This window comes from Phodopus roborovskii, unplaced genomic scaffold (assembly GCF_943737965.1).
Source record: "Phodopus roborovskii unplaced genomic scaffold, PHOROB, whole genome shotgun sequence".
In the NCBI taxonomy this organism is placed as follows: Eukaryota; Metazoa; Chordata; class Mammalia; order Rodentia; family Cricetidae; genus Phodopus; species Phodopus roborovskii.
Window position 1 is genome coordinate 9,036,789 of NW_026126480.1, and position 26,103 is coordinate 9,062,891.

At 37.9% G+C, this 26,103-nt stretch overlaps 1 protein-coding gene across 1 annotated transcript in view; it reads left to right on the top strand.

Annotated features, from left to right (window-relative positions):
- Positions 1-25,674, top strand: part of Nars2 (asparaginyl-tRNA synthetase 2, mitochondrial) — an 85,718-nt gene extending 60,044 nt beyond the window's left edge. The window contains exons 8-14 of the mRNA XM_051192263.1: positions 1,205-1,303; positions 1,407-1,444; positions 4,845-4,911; positions 8,942-9,079; positions 19,050-19,147; positions 21,080-21,106; positions 24,969-25,674. Coding sequence (XP_051048220.1) covers positions 1,205-1,303; positions 1,407-1,444; positions 4,845-4,911; positions 8,942-9,079; positions 19,050-19,147; positions 21,080-21,106; positions 24,969-25,113 — 612 coding nt within the window. The 3' untranslated portion in view covers positions 25,114-25,674. The remainder of the gene's footprint in view (positions 1-1,204; positions 1,304-1,406; positions 1,445-4,844; positions 4,912-8,941; positions 9,080-19,049; positions 19,148-21,079; positions 21,107-24,968) is intronic.
- Positions 25,675-26,103: the final 429 nt, after the last annotated feature.

Below are 26,103 nucleotides of genomic sequence, written 5' to 3' on the forward strand. Positions count from 1 at the left end.
AAACTCTTACCTGTATGTGGTGGTATACTAATAATCCCAGCACTTTCTGTGAGTTTGAAGCCAACCTGATCTACATAGTGAGTTCCAGACTAGCCAGGGCTACACAGTGAGATCTAGTATCAAAAGAAATAAATTTAGTAAATAAACAAAAAATAATTTCAGAAATATTTTTCATCCTAGTAACTTCTTCCTCCTAAGGAAAACATGTCTCCCATTAGTCTTCCAGGGATATTCGTGGTAGAATTAATTCTTACATACTAATTTATATTTTTATATTTTAACATACAAAAGTACATACTATTATCATTTAGATTCATGTCGTTGCTTCTCAAATTTTCAAGTTTCCTTTCATTTACTATTGATTGACCCAATGATGCAGAAAGTTCTCTCTTGAGAAGAGTGATGAGCAAAAGGGTCAAGACCAGGCTGGAGAAACCCACAGAAACAGCTGACCAGAACAAGGGGGAGCTCATGGACCCCAGACTGATAGCTGGGAAACGAGCATAGGACTAACTCAGACCCTCTGAATGTGGGTGTCAGTTAGGAGGACTGGGCAGTCTATGGGGCCTCTGATTGGATCAGTATTTATCCCTATTGCAAGAATGGTCTTTGGGAGCTCATTCCATATAAAGGGATACTCTCAGCCTAGACACACAGAGGGAGGGCCTAGGCCCTACTCCAAATGGTATGACAGACTTTAAAATCCCCCATGGAAGGTCTCACCCTCCCTGGAGAGCAAAAAGGGTATGGGTTGGTGGAGTACAGGGGAGGAGGGGCTGGAAAGGAAACTGGGATTGACATGTAAAACAAGCTTGTTTCTAATTTAAATCTAAAAAGGGGTCTAAAAAGAGGGGGAGTTCTCTCTTACAAAGTCAAAAAAACATATATATGTCTCTGAAGTAGGAACTACGCTAATAAACAAGATTATTTCATATAATTCTTACAACAATCCAGTGAATGAGGTGCTATGATTGTCTGAATTCTACAAGTGAGTTCATTAATGAGTAAAGAGATTTCAGTCAATTATAGCTGTTCATTTGACAACTCATTTCAATACCAGTATTGATCTGAATTGCTATAGTACATTCAGGAATTAACAAGCTTAATGGATTTTTAGTTGCTGGAAGCTAGAGAATGGTCTTTCAAGCCCCAAAGGCTTTTGTGTAAATCTGCTGCTCAGGCAATTATGTCTTATTTCTCTTAGGTTATGGAGGAACTCTTCAAGGCTACCACTGAAATGGTTCTCTCAAATTGTCCTGAGGATGTTGAACTGTGTCACAAATTCATAGCTCCTGGCCAGAAGGTAATACATTTGTGGATAAGGCTAAATTCATGGCTCTTTAAGTATTAATTATATAATAATGAGTATAATTATATTTAAATTTGTTCTCTTTTGTCTTATCAAGGACAGACTAGAACATATGCTAAAAAACAACTTCCTAATGTAAGTAGAAATTATAATTTTTCTGGACTTTGCTCATCTTGACCATTGTATCATATTGAGTTATAATTTTTGTTTATGTATCTGTGTTTACCAAACCAGATTTAAATAAAGGCTCATATTCTAATTATTTCTTATTGCTCTTATACTTAATTCATAGTTGACAACTTATGTATCATTAGTAATAAATGATTCTTAGCAAGATAAATGAGTATAGTAATTATGACTTATATTACTAAAATTTATACCTTATACAGTAATGCCTTGGTATCCCTGGAGATTGGTTCCCAGAATTCCAAATACACTAAAATCTGTTTGGTTAAGGCCCTGTATAAAATGCCAAAACTATTTGCATTTAACCCAGAAGCACCTTCCTTATAGAGTACTTATAATATCTGATACACAGTACCATAGTAAGTATATCAAATAGTATAATTAGATCCCCAGCAGTTCAAGTCAATTACAAAGACTTTCCTTTTTTCCCTCAAAGCACTTGGGAAACAGTTTCTAGAAAGGCAAAGATATATTCTTTATGCGTATCAAGAAACATACTTAGTAGAGAGACTTTGAAAAGCCCATTAAGGTTATCCAGTGTCAGAACTGTAATCTGAACTTGAAAGCAGTGCTTTAAATTAAGAGGGAGTGGGGTGGAGGGAGGAATGGAGGAGATTGTTATCCCCAGAAGAAATATTACAACCATTTCTTCATAACGAAACAGTAACATAACAGTTGTATAAAAACTACCATTGCTTAATATTTCTCAGTGTAACTGGTAGCTCATTCGAATTGATGAAATAGAACAATAGAACACCCAAGGAAAGAGCTTCAAACAAAATACTTTATATACAAATACTTAATTTTTTAATTTTTTATAGCATTTCAAAAATTAACTATGTGTTCTCATTAAATTGGAGCAATTGGCATTACTAAAGAGTAGTGTCAGAAGAACTCAGCACCTCTTATCTTTTGTTCTAATAGAATACTTGAAAATGCAAGTATTAAATATTGTCTTAGCCATTGGAAGCATGGCTGGGTCAGCAGATCAGCTTCTTGCATAATAGGAAAGCTCTCTGGCAAGTTGCTCATGTTTCCCCTGAGCTGATTCAGATTCCCTTCTGCAGAATCCTCAACTTTCACATAATTAGTGCTCCTACAGACAAATCCTACCACTATTCCCTTAGAAATTACACAGAGGAGTTTGAATAAAATGTCACTTAAAACATGTCTACCTGTATTTGCATTGTAAAGTTATTTTCTAGTTAGTGTAGGTACAAAATGCAGTGGACGAATTTGTACTGGGTAAATTGGTGTGTTCATATGTAACTAGTGTGTTCATATGCTACTTGTATAGTCATATGTTACTGGTATGTGTACATTTTTATTACCTTTTGAAAGGGAGGCCAGTAAATTTGGCAGTATACTTCAGAATACACAAAAAAATCACAAGTTTTGATCCAATAATCCTATTTTCTTATGTGCAAAATCAGTGTGTAAGAATTATTTTCAGTTGCATTAGAAAGGTATGTGTAGTCATGACTTACAGTAGCAAAAGATTAGAAACCATTAAAGGGTAACTAAAGTAAATATACATTCATATATAATTTGAATGTTACATTTTAATTCAAAAAGTGAAGTTCTTGGACTGTGGCTGTAGCTCAGTTAGTAGAGTTTCTCTCTTCTGCATGAAGATTGTCTGTCATGTTCAGCCCTCAGCAGCACATACAACTGTATGTGGTAGCACATGCTTATAATCCCAGTGCTCAGGAAGTAGAGGCAGGAAGATTAGGAATTCAGGGTCACCCTCAGCTACATAGTGTATTTGAAGCTAGCCAGGGCCACAGGAAACCTTGAGTAATGAAGCAAGTTCTTCATCACCATGCAAAGATCTATAATGTTAAGTAACTAAACAATGTTAAGTAAAATAAAAATGTATGTGATATATGCTCTGATATTTACTAAAGTAGATGTTATAAATATTCACATGTTTATAATCTTCTAAAAGGGTACACAAGAAAGTGATAACAATGAATATAATATTTGAAAGGAGGTGCTGGGAAGATATTCTCAATAGTTAAAAGCAGTTGCTGTTCTTGCAAAGGACTCATTCAATTCTCAACACCCACATGATGGCTCACAACCCTCTGTAACTCCAGTTCCAGAGGATCCAACACCTTGTAGCCTCAATGGGTACCAGTCACACAAATGATATACATACAAACAGATACTCATAAGTAATACATAAAATAAAATTTTAAAAATGTAAGAGGAAAGGAACTCAGTAACTGTGGAACAAGGTGGGAGATGTATGTGCTTTTTATTTTTCCTTCCCTCATTCCCTCTCTTCCTTTCTTCCTTCTTTCCTTCCTTCCCTTCCTCCTCTCTTACCATCTTCCTCTCCCTTTGTAGCTCAGACTAGCCTTGAACTCCTGAGCTCAGCAATCCTCCCATCTCAGCCTCCTGCTGTGTACACACTCACAGTGGTTTTTCTCCTAGGCCTGAGAGTTCCTTACTGAGAAAACCAAAGGCAGTTTTCCTCAACAGTCTAGGAAGGCTTAGAATACATTACCAAGACTTCTGCCAAGGTCTGAAGCATGCTCATGATCTTACTGCCATTCCTACTGCTTTCCTAGGATTTGTCCCCTTGTTCAGTTTGCTCCAGTCACACTGACCTTTTTGTCCCTTCAGTGGACAAACTGTTCCTCACAGAAGGCCTTGTACTTAGTATTCATTTTGTCTAGTATATTCCTCAGTTATTTCTATGATTCATTTTTTTTCATTTTCTGATACAGGTTTATACTCAGACGTCATCAACTCAGTGGGCCTTTCCTGAATATGTTATCTAAAATACTACCCCAGACACCTCCCTATTGTATTTTTTTTTCATAATGGCTACCTGGCACTGTTACTATTTGATTAATTGTGCCCTCACCCACACACACATCTTGGCTGCAAGAAGGCAGGGGCTTTATTTTATTTTATTTTATTTTTATACTGTCTCTAGTACCTAGAAGAGTACTTATCTACTAGGAGCTGTGACATATATGTTTGCTCAGTGAATAAATAATGAGTAAGTGACAACTTGTGTAAAAGTCTTTTGTTCTTTGAGCCTCAATATTTCATACCTATTAGTAGAGTGTTGGCATAGCATGGATACTGAGAAACTGCTTTCTGGCATGACTTTTGTGCTATTGCGTGCCCAGGAAGAGTGGAGTTGTTGAACAGCCACTTCTCTTCGTGCAGACCACATTTTCATAGGATTAGATCAGCCTGAATTCTTGATTACTTAGTACTCATTTATGATCTCACAGATTATATTGGATTTATTTTTGTAGTTTAAAATGGCCTGGTGTACAGTAGTTCTACTGTATTAACCTTTCTTCATTTTTGCTTTGTTTCCTCCCAGCATTTCTTATACAGAGGCAGTTGAGATCTTAAAGCAAGCATCCCAGAACTTCACCTTTACACCCAAGGTAGTATGTGGGGTGTGTGTTTGTGTGTGTGAGAGAGAGAGAGATCTTTAGCTTTATTAAATAACTTTATTTCTTTTATTAGTAATGTAAGTATTTGTGGATCTATGCATAGGCTTTTTAAGTTTTTGTTAGACTTGGTTGAAATAATTTTGAGTCATTTCTCACTATGTTGCCCTGGTAGACCAAGCTGGCCTAGAACTCACAAAATTCTGTTTCTGTTTTTTTTTTTTTTTTTTTTTTTTTTTTTTTTTTTTTTGTGGGGGGGGATAACTTGAGGACTATTAGCATTAACTCTTCTTTGAAAGTCTGGTAGGATTGTACACTGAAACCATCTGGCCGTAGGCTTTTTTTGTTTGGGAGAATTTTAATGACTGATTCTATTTCGCTAGGGGTTATAAGTATTTTTAAATTGCTTTTCTGGTCTTTATTTAACTTTGGTAAATGATATATATCAAGAAAATTGCCTGTTTCTTTTAGATTTTCCAGTTAGTGAAATATAGGTTTTTTTTTTTTAAGTATATCCCTATGATGCTCTGAATTTTCTCAATTGTTATGTCTATTGTTATGTCCCCCTTTTCATTTCTAATTTTATTAGTTTAGATATTTTCTCTCTACCTTTTAGTTAATTTGGATAAGGGTATATCAGTCTTACTGATTTTTCTCAAAGAGCCAACTCTCTATTTCATTAATTCTTTATATTTATTATTTTTATTTGTTTCTATTTCATTGATTTTTAGCCCTGCGGTTTATTTGTTTGTTTGTTTCTTTCTTTTTTTTTTTTTTTTTTTTTTTTTTTTTTTTTTTTTTGAGACAGGATTTCTCTGTGTAACCATGGCCATCTTAGAACTCACTCTGTAGACCAAGCTGGCCTTGAACTCTCAGAGATCTGCCTGCCTCTGCCTCCCAAGTGCTGGGATTAAAGGTGTGCACTGCCACTGTCTGGTTGATTATTTTTTGATGTCTACATTTTTTTGTGTCTTATTTTTCTTTTTGTTCTAGAACTTTTAGATGTGCCAATAAGTTACCACTATGAGATCTCTGAGATTAAGTTACTACTATGAGATTTGACTCCATGAGATGGAACCCATGCCCCACACTGCTTGAGTTACTAAAACCCTGAGCCTAGACAGTCCAGAGACCTAGGGTAAAACCAAATATTACTTACTGGTCTTTAAAAAATAAAATGACTTCTAATGACATTCTGCTGTACTCATAGATCAGTGCTTTTACTCTCTTCAATTTTTTATGTAGGCTATTAGTGCTGTGAACTTGCCTCTTAGAGCAGCTTTCATTGTGTCTCTTGTATTCATTTTCATTCAGTGCTAGAAAGTTTTTAATTTCTCTCTTGTTCTGTTTCCATGAGTTTATAAGCTTTCTGTTGTTTCTGTTGTTGTTGATATCCATCTTTAATCCATGGTGATTAGATAAGATTCAGGGTGTTATTTCAATTTTCTTAGATCTGTTGATACTTGCTTTGTATCTTGAGTATGTGGTCAATTTTGAACAAAATTCCATGAGGTGCAGAAAAGAAGATATATTCTTTTCTGTTTGGGTGAAGTGTTCTATAGATATCTATTTAATCTATTTGTATATCTGTTGGCTCTGGCATTTCTCTGTTTAGTTTTTGTCTAGATGACTTGTCTTTTGGCATGAGTGGAGTACTGAAATTTCCCAGTATCAGTATGTGAAGGTCAATATGTATTTTAAGCTGGAATCGTGTTTCTTTTACAAACTTGGGTACCCTTGTCTTTGGTGCATAGATGTTAAGAATTGCAATGTTCTCTTGGTGAATTTTTCCTTTGATGACTTTGTAGTGTCCTTCCTTCTCTCTTCTGATTACTTACAGTTTGAAGTGTATTTTGTCAGATGTTAAAATGGTTACACCAGTTTGCTCTTTTAGGTCAATTTTCTTGGAATATCTTTTCACATCCTTTTACCATGAGGTGATATCTATCCTTGATGTTAGGATGCAGCAGAAGATGGATCCTGTTTTTACATCCATTCTCTTAATCTGTGTCTTTTTATTGGGAAATTGAGACCATTTATGTTGAGTGGTATTTGTTGTTTCCCGTTTTGTTTTTATTTGTTTGGGGTGGTTTTATTTATTTGTATGTTTGTTTGGGGAGAGAGAGAGAGAGAGAGAGAGAGAGAGAGAGAGAGAGAGAGAGAGAGACTGTTTTGATTTGCTGGCCTGGGATTATTTCTTCTGTGTGTTTTCTGGTGTGTGGTTAACCTCTTAGACTGGCCTTGAACTTAAAAGATTTGCCTTCCTTTGCCTCCCAAGTGTTGGAATAAAGGTGTGCACCCCCAACTGAGTGATGTTTTCTTATACTTTGATTTTTTTTCTCCATCCATATTCTTTTATTAAACATAATGTAAGTTGCTTTTTTAATTAAATTGACAATAGATGTTTTGATTGACAATGAATGGAGACAGGGTAGGGAAAAATACTGGTTGTATCTCCTTTCTCCATTAGCCATATGTTCATTCAGTGTTATCTTCCAGTTAAGTCATTTATTTGCTCATTTGGTGCAGACCTGTGCCTCTTGTTAATCTGTGGCTGAGGAGACCCTTGTGCTTTCTGTGGCTAATCAAACATCTAAGAAGTCACCAGGTGGTGGTGGCAAACGCCTTTAATGGTTGGGAGGCAGAGGCTGGTGAATCTCTGTGAGTTTGAGACCAGTCTGGTCTACAGAGCAAGTTCCAGGACAGGCTCCAAAGCAATACAAAGAAAGCCTGCCTTGAAAAACTAAACAAAAACAAAACAAAACAAAAATCTAAGAAGTCAAGACTGAGAATAAAATCATATTAAAAGCCCAATAATACAAATAAATATCCTTGATTGGAAAATTGTAATGTGTTTCACTTATTACAAAATCAAGGACAAGTTGGTAACAACTGTTACATGTAAGCCAATCTATATTTAAATAGGGGAAATTACTCTTTAGGAAATAAATCTAAAATGGTTTTTCCTAATTAACCATCTTGTTTAAAGTGTTTGTGGTCCGGAGGGTACTGCCAAACACGGCAATAGTAAAGCAGAATGATATGCTACCTTTGTGTTTCAACAGTCCTTCACACCAGACCCATCCCCAGTTGTTAGATGTGCTTACAAATTTTAACAGTAGCTTGTTGTTGTTGTTTTAGTCCTTGAGGAAGGATCTCATGCAGTCTAGCTTGCAGCCAGTTTCCTGTGTCGTGAGGATGACCTTGAACTGCTGATCTTGCCTCTGTCCCAACTACTGGGATTATAGATGCTGGCATTATGGGTGTGCACCATCAGCCAGCACTTGTTGGCTTTATAATAATTACTTGTGTAATTTCTTTTTTGATATTTTCTACCAAGCTTTATGGAGTCAGGAATAGGGTTGGAAGGATAGCTCAGCCGTTAAAGGTTAGGCTCACAACCATAAATATATGAAACCAGGAATAATATCCTTTTGTTTTGTTTTGTTTTACTACCACATCCAACACTTAATATGCCACCTGGAATTTGACAGTCACAATAGTATTTACTAAATAAATAGACTGAGTAGCATTATTACGTATTCATCAAAGAACATCTCATATGAATTGACTCTTTTATTAAAATAGAAATTCTCTGAGAAATTCATCTCACTAAAGATAGGCTCAGTATTAGAAGTACTATCACCCATCATTTAATTTCCTGAGATTTAGGAACAGTGACTAGGGGAGAAACTCTAGGTGATATTAATAAAAACTATAATTCTGCATCTGCTTTATCCCTTTGGAAAGTATTTTGTTTTCCTGCCTGTGCTGCACTTGCTGAATGCTATTCTCTGAGATGGGGCACGGAAACAATAGTGTTTATCTACTGGTTTCAGCTTTCATCTTTCCAGGCCTTTGGCCATTCTTGTTAGCAACTCTTTCCCTTTAGTTTAGTCAGCTGTGTAACTTTGGCAGACAGCTGCACACATCATTATTGAGCCCCAAGGAGAGAAAAGCCCTTGAAACTGGTACAGGTTGTTTTTATGTGTGTTTTATCCTGTCTTCTTGTTTCTCATTACAGTGGGGTGTTGATCTACAGACTGAACATGAGAAGTACCTGGTGAAACACTGTGGCAACATCCCAGTCTTTGTCATTAACTACCCATTAGCACTCAAGCCTTTCTACATGAGGGATAATGAAGATGCTCCTCGACACACAGTAAGAAGAGTATTAAATAAGCGTGGCTCACCATCTAAACCTGCTCCTTCCCTCCCCCCCCTCGCCTCTCCCCCCCAAACACACACACATCTTGTTTCATTTCATTAACTTTAAGAATATTTTCTGAAATTATGTCCATCAGTCTTCCCACAGAGCTGTGTTCTATAAACATACTTTTCTCACAGGGGGTTCTTAGTTCAGCAGAACCAAATGTAAGTGGGGTTTATTTTGCTTTTGTTTGAATAACTGAGTTCAGGAAGTGTCCTAGAACACTGAATAACAATACCAGGTCAATTTCAAATTCAGTATTGATTAGAAGACTCCTGGGAGAGAAAGCTTGCTGGACCACAGATGATGCCACAGGCATGATAAGGCAGAAGAACCGTCAGCTTAGAGTTCTTTTGTCTGGGCTATATTTAGAAACAGTGAGGAGAGGCAGTGGAGGGATGAGGAGGTCTTAGCACATTGCCTGCCTGTCTCGGGCCTCATCTGTCTTCTCTGCCTGGATCGGTTCTCTGATCTCTTCAGCCACTTTTACCCTCCCATGTTTTTTCACTCTGTTTCAAATGGTTTTACTCTTCTAATTTACTTTCTCTTTATTCTCTTTCTCCTTACAAGATGAGCTACAATATAAGAATATAGTTTTGATTTATATACTTACTGATTCACTATATATGCAATATCATTAGTTATAAGTCTGTGAGACATGTTTATCTCAAAATAGGTCAAAAACCTAAATTTTGCTACCAGATATCTTACCACATGTGGAAAAGTGCTGGGGTTAAAGGAGTGTGCCACCATGTCTGGTCACAACTGAGTATCTCTGAAATCTTTCTCTCACTGTGGCATACAGCCATTATTAAATTCTGACGTTTTACACTGCTGAATGCATCTTAGATCTATTTCCTTATTTCCATTTCTGCATTCACCTTTTAGATTAAGATGTCTTCTGAGTCTTTCCTTTGGCCTCCTACCTGCTCTTTCTGTGTCTACTCTTTCCTCCACAGTCTCTGTTCTCATTTTAAAGAGTGGCACTCTGAAGTGGGTGTCATAACCCAATTCTGTAATTCCACCTCTTAGGAAGATCAGAAATTCAAGATCATCTTCATCTACATAGTTTGGGGCCAACCTGGGCTAAATGAAACCCAGTCTCAAAAAAATTAAAATGTAAATATGATCACATTAGCGCTTTCTTAAAACTAGTCAGTGGTCTCTTGTTACTCCTACTAGACCAAGTATGACCATGCTGCACTCTGCCTATTCTCTGTTACATCCACACCCATCGCCCTCCTGCCAGTTTGGACATCCTTCCACCTTGGGCCCCTACATGTGCTTTATTCTTGAACAGTCCTCCCAGCTAAGTAAAATTTACTTATCCTCTAGATCACATGTTTCTCATAAGAACCTTTGTTGACCCAATACAATTAGTCAGAGACATCTTTTAGATGCTATTAAATTTCAGACCTAGAGTTACTTTTTTTTTAAACCTTAATGCAACTTTCTAGTATTTGAAAGTTTCATATGTATATATGCAACATATATATATATTTCCAGAGGTCACACCCCTAGAGGGAAAAATCTGACTTCCCCCAACAACCAACAGCTGCCAGTTGTGCATCAGGTATTGGTGGAGCCTCATGAGCCCCTCCTCCATGTGTATTGCAACCCTGACTGTCTTGATCATGTACGGGTAACCACAGGCACAGTGAGCTTATGAGTTCAGTGACCATCATACCTAGAAGACCACATTTCACAGCAGTCTCCCCTATCCTCTCATGCATGTTTTCTCCCCTCCCCTTCGTGATGGTCCCTGAGTATGTTTTATGTGTTCCATTTGGGACCGAGCATTCCACAGATATTTGTTTTCTGTACTTTGACCAGTCGTGAGTACCTGTATTAACCACTGTCCACTGCAAGAAGAGGCTTCTCTGATGAGGGCTGAATGCTGCACTTACCTATGCTTATAAAGTTTAATATTTAGAAGACAGTTTTATTCATTTTATTCATTTAGCAACATAGTAGTAGCAGTTCCTCTATCTCCTCTGCTGCAGGTTCGTAGCCAGGTTCATAATCCGGACATGAGTTCTTCCCTGTGGAACAGGCCTTAAATCCAGTGAAAAGGTGATTGGTTACCCCCAAAATATTCATACCACTGTTTTTACAAATGAGCATATGTTGCCAGACTGGTCATTACTAGCTACTAACTCTTAATCCATGTTAACTTTTAACACACTTGTAATTTCTTACTCACCTGAGTAATTATTTAATTAATTGATGGCTTTCCACTGTCTAGAGCACCTACAGACCCCTTTTTCTTACACCAGTACAAGCTCAGTGTCTAGCTTAATGCCAAGGACATAGCAAGAATCTAATACCTATTTTGTGTAGGGATAAGTGATTGGATAAAGAGAAACTACCAAAGTTTTTAGGCACAGAGTGAACACAAATACATAGTTACTTGGTTTGTCAAGGAAAGTGGGCCAGGGGTGGATAAGAACCTCTACCATAAATTTCCTGAATGATGGTAGTGATATAAAGGAAAGTATAACAGCCCAGAGTTATATACTCTTGGGTTCACATTACAGATCTGTGTGTTATACATTGATTGAGCCAAGTCAAGTGTGGTGGCACATACTTTTAATCCCAGCACCAGGGAGATGGGTAGGTAGTATCTATGAATTCAATTCAGCATTGTCTACACAGTGAGTTCCAGAACAGTCAGAGCTACATAGTGAGATGCTGTCTCAACAAGACAAACCACAGGAAGAAAAGTAAACTATGTGATCTTAGGCAAGCCATTGAATCTCCTTGAGTTGTAATTAAAACAATTCATGTTTATGATTACTCTTGTTTCCTAGGAATTAGGAACTGACCCTTCAGCACAGTTCTAGTTCAGGTCTTTTCAAAAGTTTCAGTCAGGGTTCTGTAGCAGTCTCTCTCAGACTACCAGCCCCCAAATCATGACATGGAGACTTATTAGTTATGAATGTCAGCCTTAGCTTATGCTTATCCCACTAGCTCTTATAACTTAAATTAACCTGTTTCTCTTCACCTACATTTTGCTCAGGGCTTTTTACCTTTCTTTTATTCTGTATGTTGTACTCCCTGTCTAGTTGGCTGGCCCCAGACATCTCCCTGTCTTTCTCCTTTGTTCTCTTCTCTCCTTCTATTTATTATCTTTGCCTGCCATCTCTGCTAATCACTCTACTGCCTAGCTATTGGCCGTTCATCTTTTTATTTGATAATCAAGTAGGCAGGCAAAGTGTTCTAGCAACACATCTTTACATAACTAAACAAATGCAGCATAAACAAATATAACACACCTTTACATAGTTAAAGTAATATTCCACAACAGGGTTCTAAGTGAGACTGAGAGCCACTCCGTGGATCTAAAAATTTGTAGTGCATGAAGCGTGTGAAGCACTTTTGGAGTAGTAGGAAGTTAGTAAATATGACATTGCCTCTCATCCATTCTAACTTGAGGTAACTTTATTGTGAAAAGATTCTGTAATGTTCAGTGTGTGTGTGTATGTGTTGTTATGCTGTAATCTGAGTCCTTAAAAGACAGTTCTGTTCTTCGTGTTTCCTTCTTGCTTTTGTAAATTTTAGGAGGCCTTCAGACTCTTTGATGATGCTTCAGACCATATATGTTCTGTAATGAAACTTTAGTGCACTTTCATATTTTAAAGTACTATAGCATATAGTTTCCTGTTACCATATTCTTTGAACATCAGTAATTAAGATATTTACATTATGGGGCTGGAGAGATGGCTCAGTGGTTAAGAGTATTGACTGCTATTCCAGAGGAGCTGGGTTCAATTCCTAGCACCCACTTGGCAGCTCATAGTTGTGTGTGACCTCAATTCCAGGGGACCCAACACCCATAGCAAAACACCAATTCACAAAAAATAAATAAAAGGTATTTACATTAGTCATGTGGTGGTAGTGCATAACTTTAATCCCAGTACTTGAGAGGCAGAAGCAGGCAGATCTCTATGAGTCTGCGGCCAGCCTGGTCTACATAGTGAGTTCCAGGACAGCCAGAGAGCTACACAGCGAAACCCTGTCTCAAAAAACCAGGGGAAGGAAAAAGGAAAGGTATTTATAGTAGTCATAGATAGTTCCTAGGTTCCCCCCCCCCCAAGCCTATAAAAAGTGCCTATTTCTACTCAAAAAAAAAAAAAAAACCTTCAGTAAATGAACAAACCTTGGGGCATAAATTACATGAATAAATACTGTATTTCTTTCAGTGGGACTCCAGTTACTGGTTTAGGCTAGGTTTGCAGGAGTTTAGCTGCAACTTGACAGCCCACAGTTAACTGGGGTAAGTTTCTCGGGGGATTGCTTCCATCAAATTGGCCTTTTGGCATGTCCATGGGCACGTCTTGACTGGTAATTGATAGAGGCAAGCCCAGTCCACTGTATAGTACCATCTCTAAGTAAGAGAACCTAGGCAGTTTAAGAAAGCTCACTGGGCTAGAGAGATGACTTGGTGGTTAAGAGCACTAGCTTCTCATTTAGAAGACCCATGTTCAATTCCCAGCACCCACATGGCAACTCACAACTGTCTGTAACTCCAGTCCCAGGGAATCCGTTGGTCTTTTCTGTTCTCCACAGGTACCAGGCACACACATGGTACTACATAGAAACACATGCAGGCAAAATGCCCATACACATAAAAATAAATAAGAAATTTAAAAGGAAAGCTAAAATTGGAGGCAAAGGGAAGCAGATCTCTGTGAGTTCAAGGCCAGCCTGGTCTACATAGCAAATTCCAAGCTGAACAAGGCTACATAGTGAAACTGTATCTCAAAGAGGAAAAACAAAAGAAAAAAAGAAAAAGAAGAAAGCCAGCTGAACAGAGGCTAGAGGGCAAGCCAGTAAGCAGTTTCCTTCATGGTCCCTGCCATTGTTCCTGCTTGAGTTCTTACCATGATTTCCCCTCAATTATGTACTATGACCTGGAAACATGAGATAAAATAAACCCTTTCCTCTCCAAGTTCTTTTTCATCATAGTATTTATCACAGCAACAGAAAGCAAGCTAGAACAAGATTCAGTGAATCTTAACAAGTAAAGCAATGTAAAGACAGGCACAGTGGCCCGCTCATGCAGTTGGAAGGCAGTAGTAGGAGGGTTGCCCTGAGTTGGAAGTTAGCCTAGACCACATAGTGAGTTACAAACCATCCTAATCTACAAATGAAACTTTATCTCACTATTCTCACCCCACCCTACTCCACCCCCCACAAAAAAAAAAATAAAATAGAGGTGCTTCATTGGTATTTTCTCTAAGCAAGTGAAAGATAAAAATAGAGAAATATTTAATCTATATTTAAAACTTTGGGCCTAGAGTAATAAATTTAAAAATAGCGTTTCTACGGTAATGGTTTTCTTTCTCTTTTTTTGCTACCCACTCCAAGAAAATGATGATATGCAGCCTGACATAATGAAAAGTACACTGGATTGAGAGCTGTAGGTTTGAAATCTAGTACTCTTACAACATATCTCTGTGACCTTATGCAAGGCTCTGCAGGCCAGAGAGTCAGGGTAGAATACCTCCAATGTGCATCTCTTAAGAGTCTCTGACTTCATGCCACCTGTTTTTCTTTACTGGCAAATGGAAAAATAACATATAACTTACAAAGCATAATTTTGTCATTTGAAGGACTGTTACAGTGAATCTAAGGAAACATGGAAAATATCATGTGCTCTTGGGTTTGGGTTATTGATCAAAAACCCTAAATGCAAGTAGAAAATACTCAGCTATTTGAGTGGCTTCTTAGAGAATATTCATTTATACCTTCCAAATTTGATAGGAAAAAGTAACTACCCAGCAGTTGAGAATCCACGAGGATTCTCAAAATTTTACATCAAAAAAAGTTAAGCATCAGTGAACGTCAGTAAACTATGTACTGTGAAATCACTTGGACAGGCAACCAAAAAGATATCTAGTGAATTTCCTGGCCTAATGAACTGGCCTATATCAAAATAACTTGATCCTTGAACCAGCAGAAATAGTGAAGTGATTGCTAAGTTTATTTAGTGGAGGCTAATGATTGTTCTAGCAATTTGTATCAAATAAAGTATGCACTGCAGCCTGTCTCAGATTGCTGTCAGGTTCTTTATAATGAAATGTGTCTTTTGAATTGTAGGGACAAGGAATATATATAGAGTGAGATTATTTTAACGTGTGTGATAGATTTCTAAATTTCTATTGCTGTTCCATTTCTCTCCATTTCCTTAGAAATAATGAGTTAAGTTAAAGCAATAGATATAAAAGAGAATACTGATGCCTTCTAAGACTTGAGGTGAAGTAGGATCATAAAGGAAGCTGCCCTGTTACTAAAAAACAAAAAAACAAACAAAAAAAAAAAAAAAAAACAAGAGAAGTAGTTCAGAATAAAGAAATTATTTAAATAACTAAACCCATTTTGCAGGACTAAAAGGTATATTAGTTACTTTCCTCATTGCTGTGACAAAATGCTTGACAAAAGGCAACTTAAAGAAGAAAGGGTTTATTTTGGCTTATAATTTGATAGAGCACATTGCATCATGGTGAGGAAGGTGTAGCAGCAAGAGTGGGAGGCAGCTGGACATGTTGCTTCCCTGGGGAGGGAGCAGAGTGGGGTGTAGGGAGTTAGGTTTTTCTGCCCGCAGCCTGGTCTTGTCCCGCCGCTGCGCCAGCCCCAATTAACACACCACGACTCTATTAGATATAATGCTGTTGGCCAGGTATTAGTTTCTTATCGGCTAGCTCTGTCTTAGTTATTAACCCATTTCTATGTATTTCCACGTGGTCTTACCAGGGAGAGGCGGCTGGAGGTTCTGCTTTCTCCAGACTCTCCATCTTGACTTCTCCTTACTACTTCCACCAATCCTCCTTGTCTCCTAGTCCCACCTATCTTGCTTTCCTATTGACCTACAGTGCTTTATTCATTAACCAGTATGAGAAACATATATCCATAATGGCATCTCCCATTAGTGGGGTCTTCTCTTTAACAGTTGCAGAGGCTTTGGAGGCTTATTGCCTCTGCCCACACCTTTAAACTTACTCATTCACCTTTCCTCTCCAAACTTCACATTTTTCATGTTTATATTCCTTGTTGTGCTCTTTCTCACTGTAGATTTGAGTAAGACCAGTGATCAGTAGTCATACCACAGTCTGATAGCTGTGCTGTCTTGAAATGTCTTCCACCAAAGAAACTAGTCCGTTACTTTGAAATTCAGCTTTACTCAGATTCACAGGACATGGGCAGAATGTAGTCATATTCTTTGCCAGAATATAGCACAAATACCCTCTAGCCCAGTTCCTGATTGAGTCCTTGTTCCCTCGAAACTTCAGGACCTGGCCCACTACTGTTCCTCCACATTCCTCTCCGCAATCTCAGAACTATCACAGGAGTCACCAGAGAAGTGCCTTATGTTTCTAGTGACTCACTACTGGGTATCCATCTCCTTACAGTAGCATCTGTGGATCAGATTTTCATTCAGACCCTTGGGAGACACAAGTCATGCTCAACTCTCATAGCTCTACTGAACATTATATAATGGGGTATAACAATGAGAATAAAATTAATCAAGAGGTAGTTGATGAATCTTTTTTGGCTGAGACTGATGAACTCCATCATGATAGCTTGAGCATCAGACTAGTAGATACAGTGAAGAAGGCAATGTCAGCATGATAAGTCCCACAAAGACAGCTAGCAGTGAAAGGAGCCAACCCCCAGAACTCTGTGCTGTGTGGTGCTGATTATAAGGAGTTCAAAAATAGCAGTTTCACCCTCTATGACCATAGTCAAGAAAAACAATTCTTTATAGGGGTGATAACCAAAAGAGGGCACAAGAAAGACTTTTTGGGGTGTTAATCCTGTTCTCTTTCTTGTTCTGGTTTAGTGATACACAGTGTGCTCATTTTGTGAAAATTAATAGAGCTATACACTATTTGTATACTTTTATACATGTTATATTTTAAGAATAAGCTCACTTGAAGGATGCTGTTCTTTTGTCACTGCAAATGGTTTGTGGAAGTTGGTACTAACATTTATAAAATTGTTTAGTTATCTCTGCAAACTAAACTCTGCAAAAATATTGGAGGTACCACCAAGATGGCTCCATGGATAAAGGTACTTGCCCTAAGCCTGACAGCCTGAGTAAAAGGAAAAACAAACTCCTGCTAGTTATTCTCTGATCTCCACATATGCACGTGGATACACGCACGTGCACGCACACACATACACTGTTCCAAAGAACTATTGATGGTCTGTGGTCTGTGAACTGAACTGGAAGATAGAGGACTAAGAATGAGTCACAGGTGATTCCCACAAGTGTGACTTTTAATTCTAAAGGTGGTATTTACAGAAATGTTTTCCTTTCTCCAAAAGAAAGAACTCAGATAACTTGCATGTTTATGTGGCTCCCAGCTGATTTCTGCTGGCTAGCTTGGAATTTAGAACTCCTTAAGGAAAAGAGAAGTGTACTAATTACCTTGACCCTGAGGGAATGGAAACATATTTTGAGACAAGGTGAGACTTCCATTCCTTTGAAACCATTAGTATGTTTGTAAGCTATAAAACTTTGTCTGTTTAGCCAACACAAGTAATGAGATTGACTCAGTATTTATAAGAATACAAGTAAATTTCAGTGTTGCTATCCATTGGCCATCTGCATCCCCTGACTGGCATCAGAGGATATTTCCTCACTCTACCTTCTTTCCAGGGGCAGAAGGTCAGGTAGCAGAAGAAAGGTTTGTTCCCATTTAGCCTATTTTTTTTAATTGAAAATCTGAGTTTTATTTTGGTTACATTGATTGGAATCACAGAGTCAGAGTCAGAAGGGAACATCATAAATAGAAACCAGGGTTTGCTCAGCTTGAATACCAACACCAACTATTTCTAGACAGCTTGCTGGTGCAGCTGTATAACTCAAGCAGAATCAAAACTCATACATACCCAGGGGAGGAAGACGGCCAGGAAGCATTCTGGGCCTAGAAGATGTACAGAGTCAAACAGGTTTTGTTTAAGCTATGAGAGTTAGGGAGATGTGTAAAAGAATGTGTTGGCTGTGACTTCTGGTATCCCTTTAGCTGGAGCATGAAAGGGCAGAACTGAAGCTCTTCCACTATTCAAATGTCAAGGCTGCAGAGAAGCACAGAGGAGATTCATACTAAAAAGGCTCAGACTTGGTCATCTTTGATTTAAGACATTTTTCTCTGCAACTGGCAAATCTTTAATAAGATGTTTAGTTCTAATTTCTGTTACCTTATTACTCCCTGGAATCACCAGATTTACAACAGCGCTGAATATTCTGGTCCTGTATTCTGTTCTCTAGAACCTTTTTTCCCTTTAAAGTAGAAATGATTGTTAATACAGAGGACGTTCAAAAACTCAAGGTCATGGGCTGAATTTTGCCAGTGATTTAATAAATTTCTAAGAAAAAGGACTAATGTAGAGAAGCACTGAGGGTTCCTGTCCCATTCATTTGTTGTTCAGAGTAGTCACAATGAAGCTTATAAACAAGAATAAGTAAATATGCTTTTAGCCACATAATTAAGATACAGATATTTTCCAAAGGGAATTTTCAAAACTTGTAGCTTCTGACAATATGCTCTAGCTCAGTGGTTCTCAGCTTTCCTAAATGCTGCTACCCTTTAATACAGTTCCTCATGTCGTAATGACCCCATCATAAGATTATTTTGTTGCTATTTTATAACTGTAATTTTGCTTCTGAGTCATAATATAAATATGTGATGTGCAGGATATGATATATGACCCCTGTGGAGATTACGACATACAGGTTAAGAACTTACGTTCTAGCTGGTTTAAAACATATCCCCAAAATAAGATTCTAATAGGTAGTCAAACAGCCAATTTTAAAATTGTTTCAAGAAAATGTTCCAATTGCTTGAAATTCCAAATGTGGTTGGAGTCACAAGACAGAATAGTGCTTGCTGTTCATGGTTGGTTCCTTCTTTAGGTCGCTGCTGTTGATCTTCTGGTCCCTGGAGTCGGGGAGCTCTTTGGAGGAAGCCTCAGAGAGGAACGGTACCACATCCTAGAACAGCGACTAGCCAGGTATTGGTCAGACCTAAAAGAAACACACTTGAGCGGTCCTCAAAGGCAGTAACAAAAACACAGTGAGCAAAAACTCCTCATATCTGACAGGCCTGGCGCTCAGACTCCATGTGATCCTGGGAAGTGTTTCCCTCACATCTATAAGCATCTCTTTCTTGAAGACTGGATCTGTTGGCAGGCATAGGAGTACATGCTTATAATCTCAGGGAGAGGCCGAGGCAAGAGGGAGGAAAAAAGACAAAACAAGCAACCATGTTGGCAAATGCCTAGAGAGCCAGCACTCAGGGGCAAAAGCAGAAGGATTATTCTTGAGTTTCTAGGCCAACCTGGCCTCCATAATATGTTCCAGGTCAGACACAATTACATAAAATTTATGACCCTGTCTTAAAATTTTTAAAAGCAAGAGAAATTCCCAAGCTCTTCAAAACTTCTCCTTCAATTTTCTCTTTCTTGTGTACTTTGTATGTACTGTGGTTTATGAAAGTCATGATCTTACTGGGTTATAAAGAAGACAGAAAAATGCTAAGTTAGCATTTATAGGTAGATTCCCTTTTCCTTGAATTCTCTATTATGCATGAGTCCCCATTTAGCTATACTTTTGAGATCTATAAAATGAATCCATGGGTTACTTAAAGAAATATTTTGGAGATAGAAAGTAAGGGACCCTTTTTCTAATTGAACTGTCACTCCCACATGCTAGAAAATTACAAAACTTCCTAAACTGACCATGGTTATAAGTCCTTGCTTTCTGTGATTTCCATTTTTGCTGTATCAAACATTAATTTTTTTCTCCTTGTCTATATTAATCCTTCTCTCCAATAGTACTGGGTTTTGTCACACTTGGAGAAAACATTTTGAAAGCATCCTGTTAACCATTTTTAAGGCTGCCTTTTCCTGACGGAGACATGCCTTGAGAATCGATATTTTCCCAAGATCCCAGTCTGTAAATCTCCTGAGTAACCTGGTGTTACAGTTCCATTCTTCTTAACTGCTCCATTAGATTAAACTCCAAAAGAAGGGGAGTAAAATCTATGGAAGACTCCCTTTATTGACTAGACTGCCACCTCCTTGCTGCCACTCACTGTTAAACAATCCTGGGAAAGTTGTCGAATTGAAATGAAAGTCAGAATCTTTAGATGGAAGAATTTGAAGTTTCTCTACAGATTTTTAAAGCACAATAAAAATCACACATGGCAAGAAACCACATCTGTTGATTGATTAATCAGTCCATTTCCTTCAGGCCCTGCTTCCTTTGGGAAACCTTACCTAATATCAGACACTATCCATATTTCTCTTTCCCTGTGAAGTAGATGTGCGTTCCTCTGTCTCTTGTATTCATCTGTAGCCATAGCTCTGCTTTCTGCACTTTGGAAAAGTAGAACTTTGATGGTTCTTGTCATTTCAGATACAGTTACAAATACCTTTTAAAGGGCTGGGGTTATTGTAACTAAAATGTTACATTTCTCATAAGAACTAAATTGCAGTTATATTATGAAAGCAACCACAGAATTACACTGTTATTTTAAATTCTGTGAAATAAAAGTTGTATCCAAGTGTGCATTGTCTGTGTGTGTGTTCCCAGGCATTTTGACTAAGCAGAGATTCTGCTTTTCTTTGACAGATAGTAAGCTCCTGTCAGACCAATCCCTTCAGGTCCTGTGTTCATTCTATGGCATTATTGCCTATGCCTCTTATTTTATAATACCTCATTGTTTACTGTTAATATTGATTGCCTTATTATTAATAGAAAGTCTGCTCTCTAATAGAAAACTTCACCTCCTTATGCTTATGGTGTATGATTGGAGGACACCAGCTTCTCTGTGTGTGCTTCCTTACAAAGGTCCCTGTGTACACAAACAACCTAGAATAAATGTTTGGTGGTTGATTAATAAGTATTTTGCTTATTATTTTCCCCTTATTTTCTTTTTACAGATCAGGACTTGGGAAAGCCTACCAATGGTAAGAAAGTGGCCCCTATTCTGGGTGCATTCTGTGTATCATGTGGAAAGGACTGTTGTTTCTCTTCCGGTGCCCCTGTGAGCAGATGCTAACACCTCTTTACTCCCTTTCAGTCTGTGGAAAACAGTAAAACTAATGTTTGCCATTTAGTTACTGCTTCTTTTTTTTTTTTTTTTTTTTTTTTTTTTTACTTTATTTTATGTGCATTGGTGTGAACATGTTAGATCCCCTAGGACTGGAGTTACAGACAGTTGTGACCTGCCATGTGGGTGCTGGGAATTGAACCCAGGTCCACTGGGAGAGCAGCCAGTACTCTTAACCACTCAGCCGTCTCTCCAGCCCCTAGTTACTGCTTCTTATATATATCAGAAAACAATGTTCACATTCTTAAATCTGTATTTCCCGCAATCATCCCAACACTTGGAGTGGCAGATATTGTTGTTATCGCTTTATTTCCCCTCTAAACATGAGGCCAGATGTGAACTAACTTAACCAAGACATAGTTAGGATGAAGCTGAGAACTCCTCCATACACCAAAATCTATCTTTGTACTTTTGTTCATTTATTGAAGTAAGGTCTTGCTATATAGGCCAGGCAAAAGCCTTTGCTCTTAACCCATTATACTTCATTGCCCCTATGTTTGACATAGGGAGCTTTGATAAGTGATGCCTCAGATAGCCAAGAGCTGTGAGCCCTTTGCTGGTTCAGAACAACCACCTGTCCAAAGTCACATTCACTTTCACAAAATTGTTCTGGTTTTCTTTCCGCAGACTCGTCTAGGACTTGCAAATGTAGACAGATTATTTATATGCCTACAATAGTGCTGCTTTAGGATCTTGATAATATAATACTATCAGCAATATCATTAACCCTTTTGTTGTTCTTAGAAGGACATGGCAAATCATAATCTTGCCTTTTGATAACAAAGGAGATAGGTTTTAGAGTTTCGAAGTTCAGCTAATGGCTTTTGACTGCCTGATAGTTACCAGCAATTTCCTTAAGCATCTTGATCTCTCTTAGTTTCTTGTTTTTTATAATTATAAAATGAAATGATATCTGTTTCACAGTTGTGGTATAAAATGAAAAAGTAAAGACATTGTATTTACATTGAGTAGAAGCAGTTCAGTAAATATTAGTTTCTACACCCTTTTTCTCCTTTTCTTCTAAGTTTTGCTATTTAGTAGGTAAATCTGCTGGGCCAATTATGCTGTTTTCCCCTCAGATTCTATCAGCTAATATTCACAGTGTTTAAAACTTGCTTAAATAACAGCAAACCTTATATATTGGTTAAATAAGTATGATATTTATTAAATCATGTCTATATTTTTTCTTTTTTTAATATTGCTTTTTTGGAGGAAGAAGAGAACTCACATGCCACCACAAGTATGTGGAGGTCAGAGGACAGCCCTTGGGAATTAGTTCTCTCTCTATCTTGTGATGTCACGATAGAACTCAGGACAGTAGGCTTATCTACATGCTACTATACCAGCCAAGTCATCTCTCCAGCTCCTAGACTATTCTTCTAACTAAAAGTTTCACACACGTAGGATCTTTAGATATAAATATTAATGACTTAAATCCCCTTCCTCTTATGTGGTAGGCATAGCATGTTAAAGAAGAAAGAACTTAAGACTTAAGTTTTACACCCATGATCTCTATCAAGGTTCCTCTGAACTTTGAGAAGCCAGGTGTCTGAGAGTGTATTCACTTCCTATTTCTGCTGTCACATGCAAATAAAACCAGCTCCAAATATTTTCTGGCCTCTTTTCTTTACCGGCTTGTGCTAGAATCAAAATACAGATCTGAAACACAGCCTGATAGTAAACTGTGATCCCAGAACCTGGGAGGCAGGAGTTTGAGGCCAGTCTGGTCTACAGAGTAAGTTCCAGGCCAGCTGGGATTACATAGTGATACCCTGTGTCACACACACACACACACACACACACACACACACACACACACCCTCTATTTTTGTTAAAAGTAGATTTTCCAGCCAGACTGTGGTGGCACTCACCTTTAATCCCAGCACTTGTGAGACAGAGACAGGCAGATCTCAGTGAGTTCATGGCTAGCCTGAACTCACTGAGTGAGTGAACAGAGTGACTTCCAGGACAGGCTCCAAAGCTACCAAAAAAAAAAAAAAAAAAAAAAAAAAGTAGATTTTTGTCTTCTATATCAAAACAAAGTCAGGTTGGAGAGCTGGCTCAGCAGTTGAGAGCAGTGATTGTTCTTTCAAGAGGACCCAGGTTCAATCCCCAGCACCCACATGGCATCTCACAGCTGTTTGTAGCTCCAGTTCCAGGGAATCTGATTCCTTCACACCAATACACATAAAGTTAAATAAATTATTTTTTAAGTCAGGCAAAACCTAGTAAATAAGCCAAATCCTGCTAATTCAGCTTACAACATTTATGCACAAAAGAAATATGTATGCATGAAGCCCATTACTGAGCCTCTATAGCCAACTTTGGTCTTGCAGGTATTCATAACAACTGGTTTGCTATCCCTTCATCTCAGGTTGTCAATGAGTCAGAGTATACTTGTGTCCATGCCTTGTAAACTAAATTCAGCCTTCAAAACTACACGTTTACTCCATTTATTCCTTATAGTTCTCACTACTCCAAGGTTTTCTAATAAAACCCCTATTATATTGATCTCACTCAGATACAGCAGCTCATCCAGTTGCTTCTTATTATCTTTACCCTACAATGGCAGTGTGTCAACACTAGCCTGAAGATCCAAATGGCTCCAGCTGTGGGACTTCAGAGTCAAACTGTTTGAGGAATTATGAATTTGTTTTAGTTTATATATGAGTTGAGAATTTTCAAGTTAGGAGCAATAAGAGATGTCTCAGGGGATAAAAGTACTTGCCACCAAGTCTGACAACTTTAGTGTGATCCCTAGGCCACTATGATAGAAGGAGAGGTATTACTTTTAAAAGTTGTCCTCTGACCTCTGCACAAGTGCCACACACACACACACACACACACACACACACACACACACACACACACAATAAAAAATGTAAGCTAAAAGAAATTCCCAGTCAAATGGTATAATAAGAATATTTGCAGAGCAGTCCTCTCTCTTTCCTCCTAAAATAACTTTATTCCATGCTATTTTGTTGGAATCTGAGTTCCAGAGTTTCAGTCATAGTCTTAAGTGGGAGTAGAACAAGCATGGTAAGTGGCCACCATATATACCCACATACGCACATGTACATAGATACACAAACAGCAACAACAACAAAGTCTTCACTTTCCTCTGTGTATTAAATAGACTAGTAAGGAGGAAAATGCCTCCATTAGTATACAAAAAAATAGGAAGTGTGTTTTCTGTACTTGGGAGGCAGAGACAGGCAGAGCTCTGTGAGTTCTAGGCCAGCCCAGTCTACAGAACAAGTTCCAAGATAGCCAAGGATACACGGAGAAACCCTGTCTCAGAATTGGGGGTGGAGGGGACTAGTATAAAATAAGATAGTAAAAACATATCATTAAGTTGGGATGTGAAAAGAAAAAAGAAAGCTAGTATTAAAAAAAGTGTCATGAGACAAGTTTTCTGTATATGAATGCTGCATAAATAACTTGAAATGGAAAAAGGTTAAGTGATCAGAGCCCACAACTGCACAACAGAATCCACTGCTGCTTGTTTGGGTATCCTTGGATAGCTGGGTCTCTCTGACTTCTCCCTTTTCATGGTCTCTGTGGAATGAAAAGTTGGGTGTGCTCTACCACAGTGACATAAACAACAAATGACTGTAAATACAAAAATTTCTATCATAATATTTGGCCTCATACAGAGTTTATAAGAGTTTATAAATACTTACAGAGTTTATAAGTAGTGATTCTCTTTTTTAAAACAGGTACCTGGACCTTCGTCAGTTTGGATCAGTGCCACACGGAGGCTTTGGGATGGGATTTGAACGCTACTTACAATGCATCCTAGGAGTTGACAACATCAAAGATGTTATCCCTTTTCCAAGATTTACTCATTCGTGTCTTCTGTAGCTGAAAGATTGTTTGAATAAAAGAACTCTATGGCAAGGACTCTGCACATGAATACATAAAGAAGACTGGGTGTTTGTGTTTTAGAAATGTGGCTCTCAGTGCACAGTCCTCATGCTGTGAGGGATAATATGTGAAAAATAGTAATGGTCTTGGTTTTCTTAAAAAGTCAAAGGCTTTTCATGGATAGACAACTCCCCCAAGAAGAACTATTCAGAGCAAGTGGACTTTCAAGTCTCTTACCTCAATTAAGGGGGAGGGAGGTGAGAAGAAGTAGCTGGAACTGTTGACCAGCTACTGGAGAAGCTGGCACAGAAGGGTTAACTTGAGCCTGGAGAATAGCTCAAAAAAGAAGAGAGAAATATATTGAAGTGCAAAGTCTGAAAGTTCCTTCCAGACTCTTAAGGCAGAGTGGTAATGTTTCACCTTGCTCTGTCTTTTCTCAGTAGCTCACTTCCCTTTGTATTTTTTTTTTAAAACAACTAGTGGCCAAAAATAAGATGATGTTGGCTCTTTTCTTTCTCTTTTGCAATTTAAGCCACAATAAATTCAAATCATCTTGTTCTCAGTGCTTTATATTCCTTTTCAGGGTCTGGATTGATTAATGAAGTTGCTATTCTGAATTGAAACATTCTTCATTAGGTGGTGAAATCATATTTAATAACTGTTGATCTTTAGTTATAAAAGTTAAGGACATATCATTAATCATTTAAATTCTTCAGTCACCATTCTAGTTCATTTATGTTAAATATTTATAAATACTATAATAGTCAATAAAATGAGGGTTTTTTTTTTCATTGATACATTTGAAGTTATTTTTAAGTTCCTCTTGTTCCTTTCCCAGTGAAATTTGGAAGAAAGGTATCCTTTAATCCAAGATGGGGATGAATATATGGCCAAACCTGTGCAATGGATAATTCTCCAATGTGGTGTGACTGAGTAGAAAGACAGTTGCCCATTTGGTAGCTTGAGATCTGACAGCTCCAATACTTT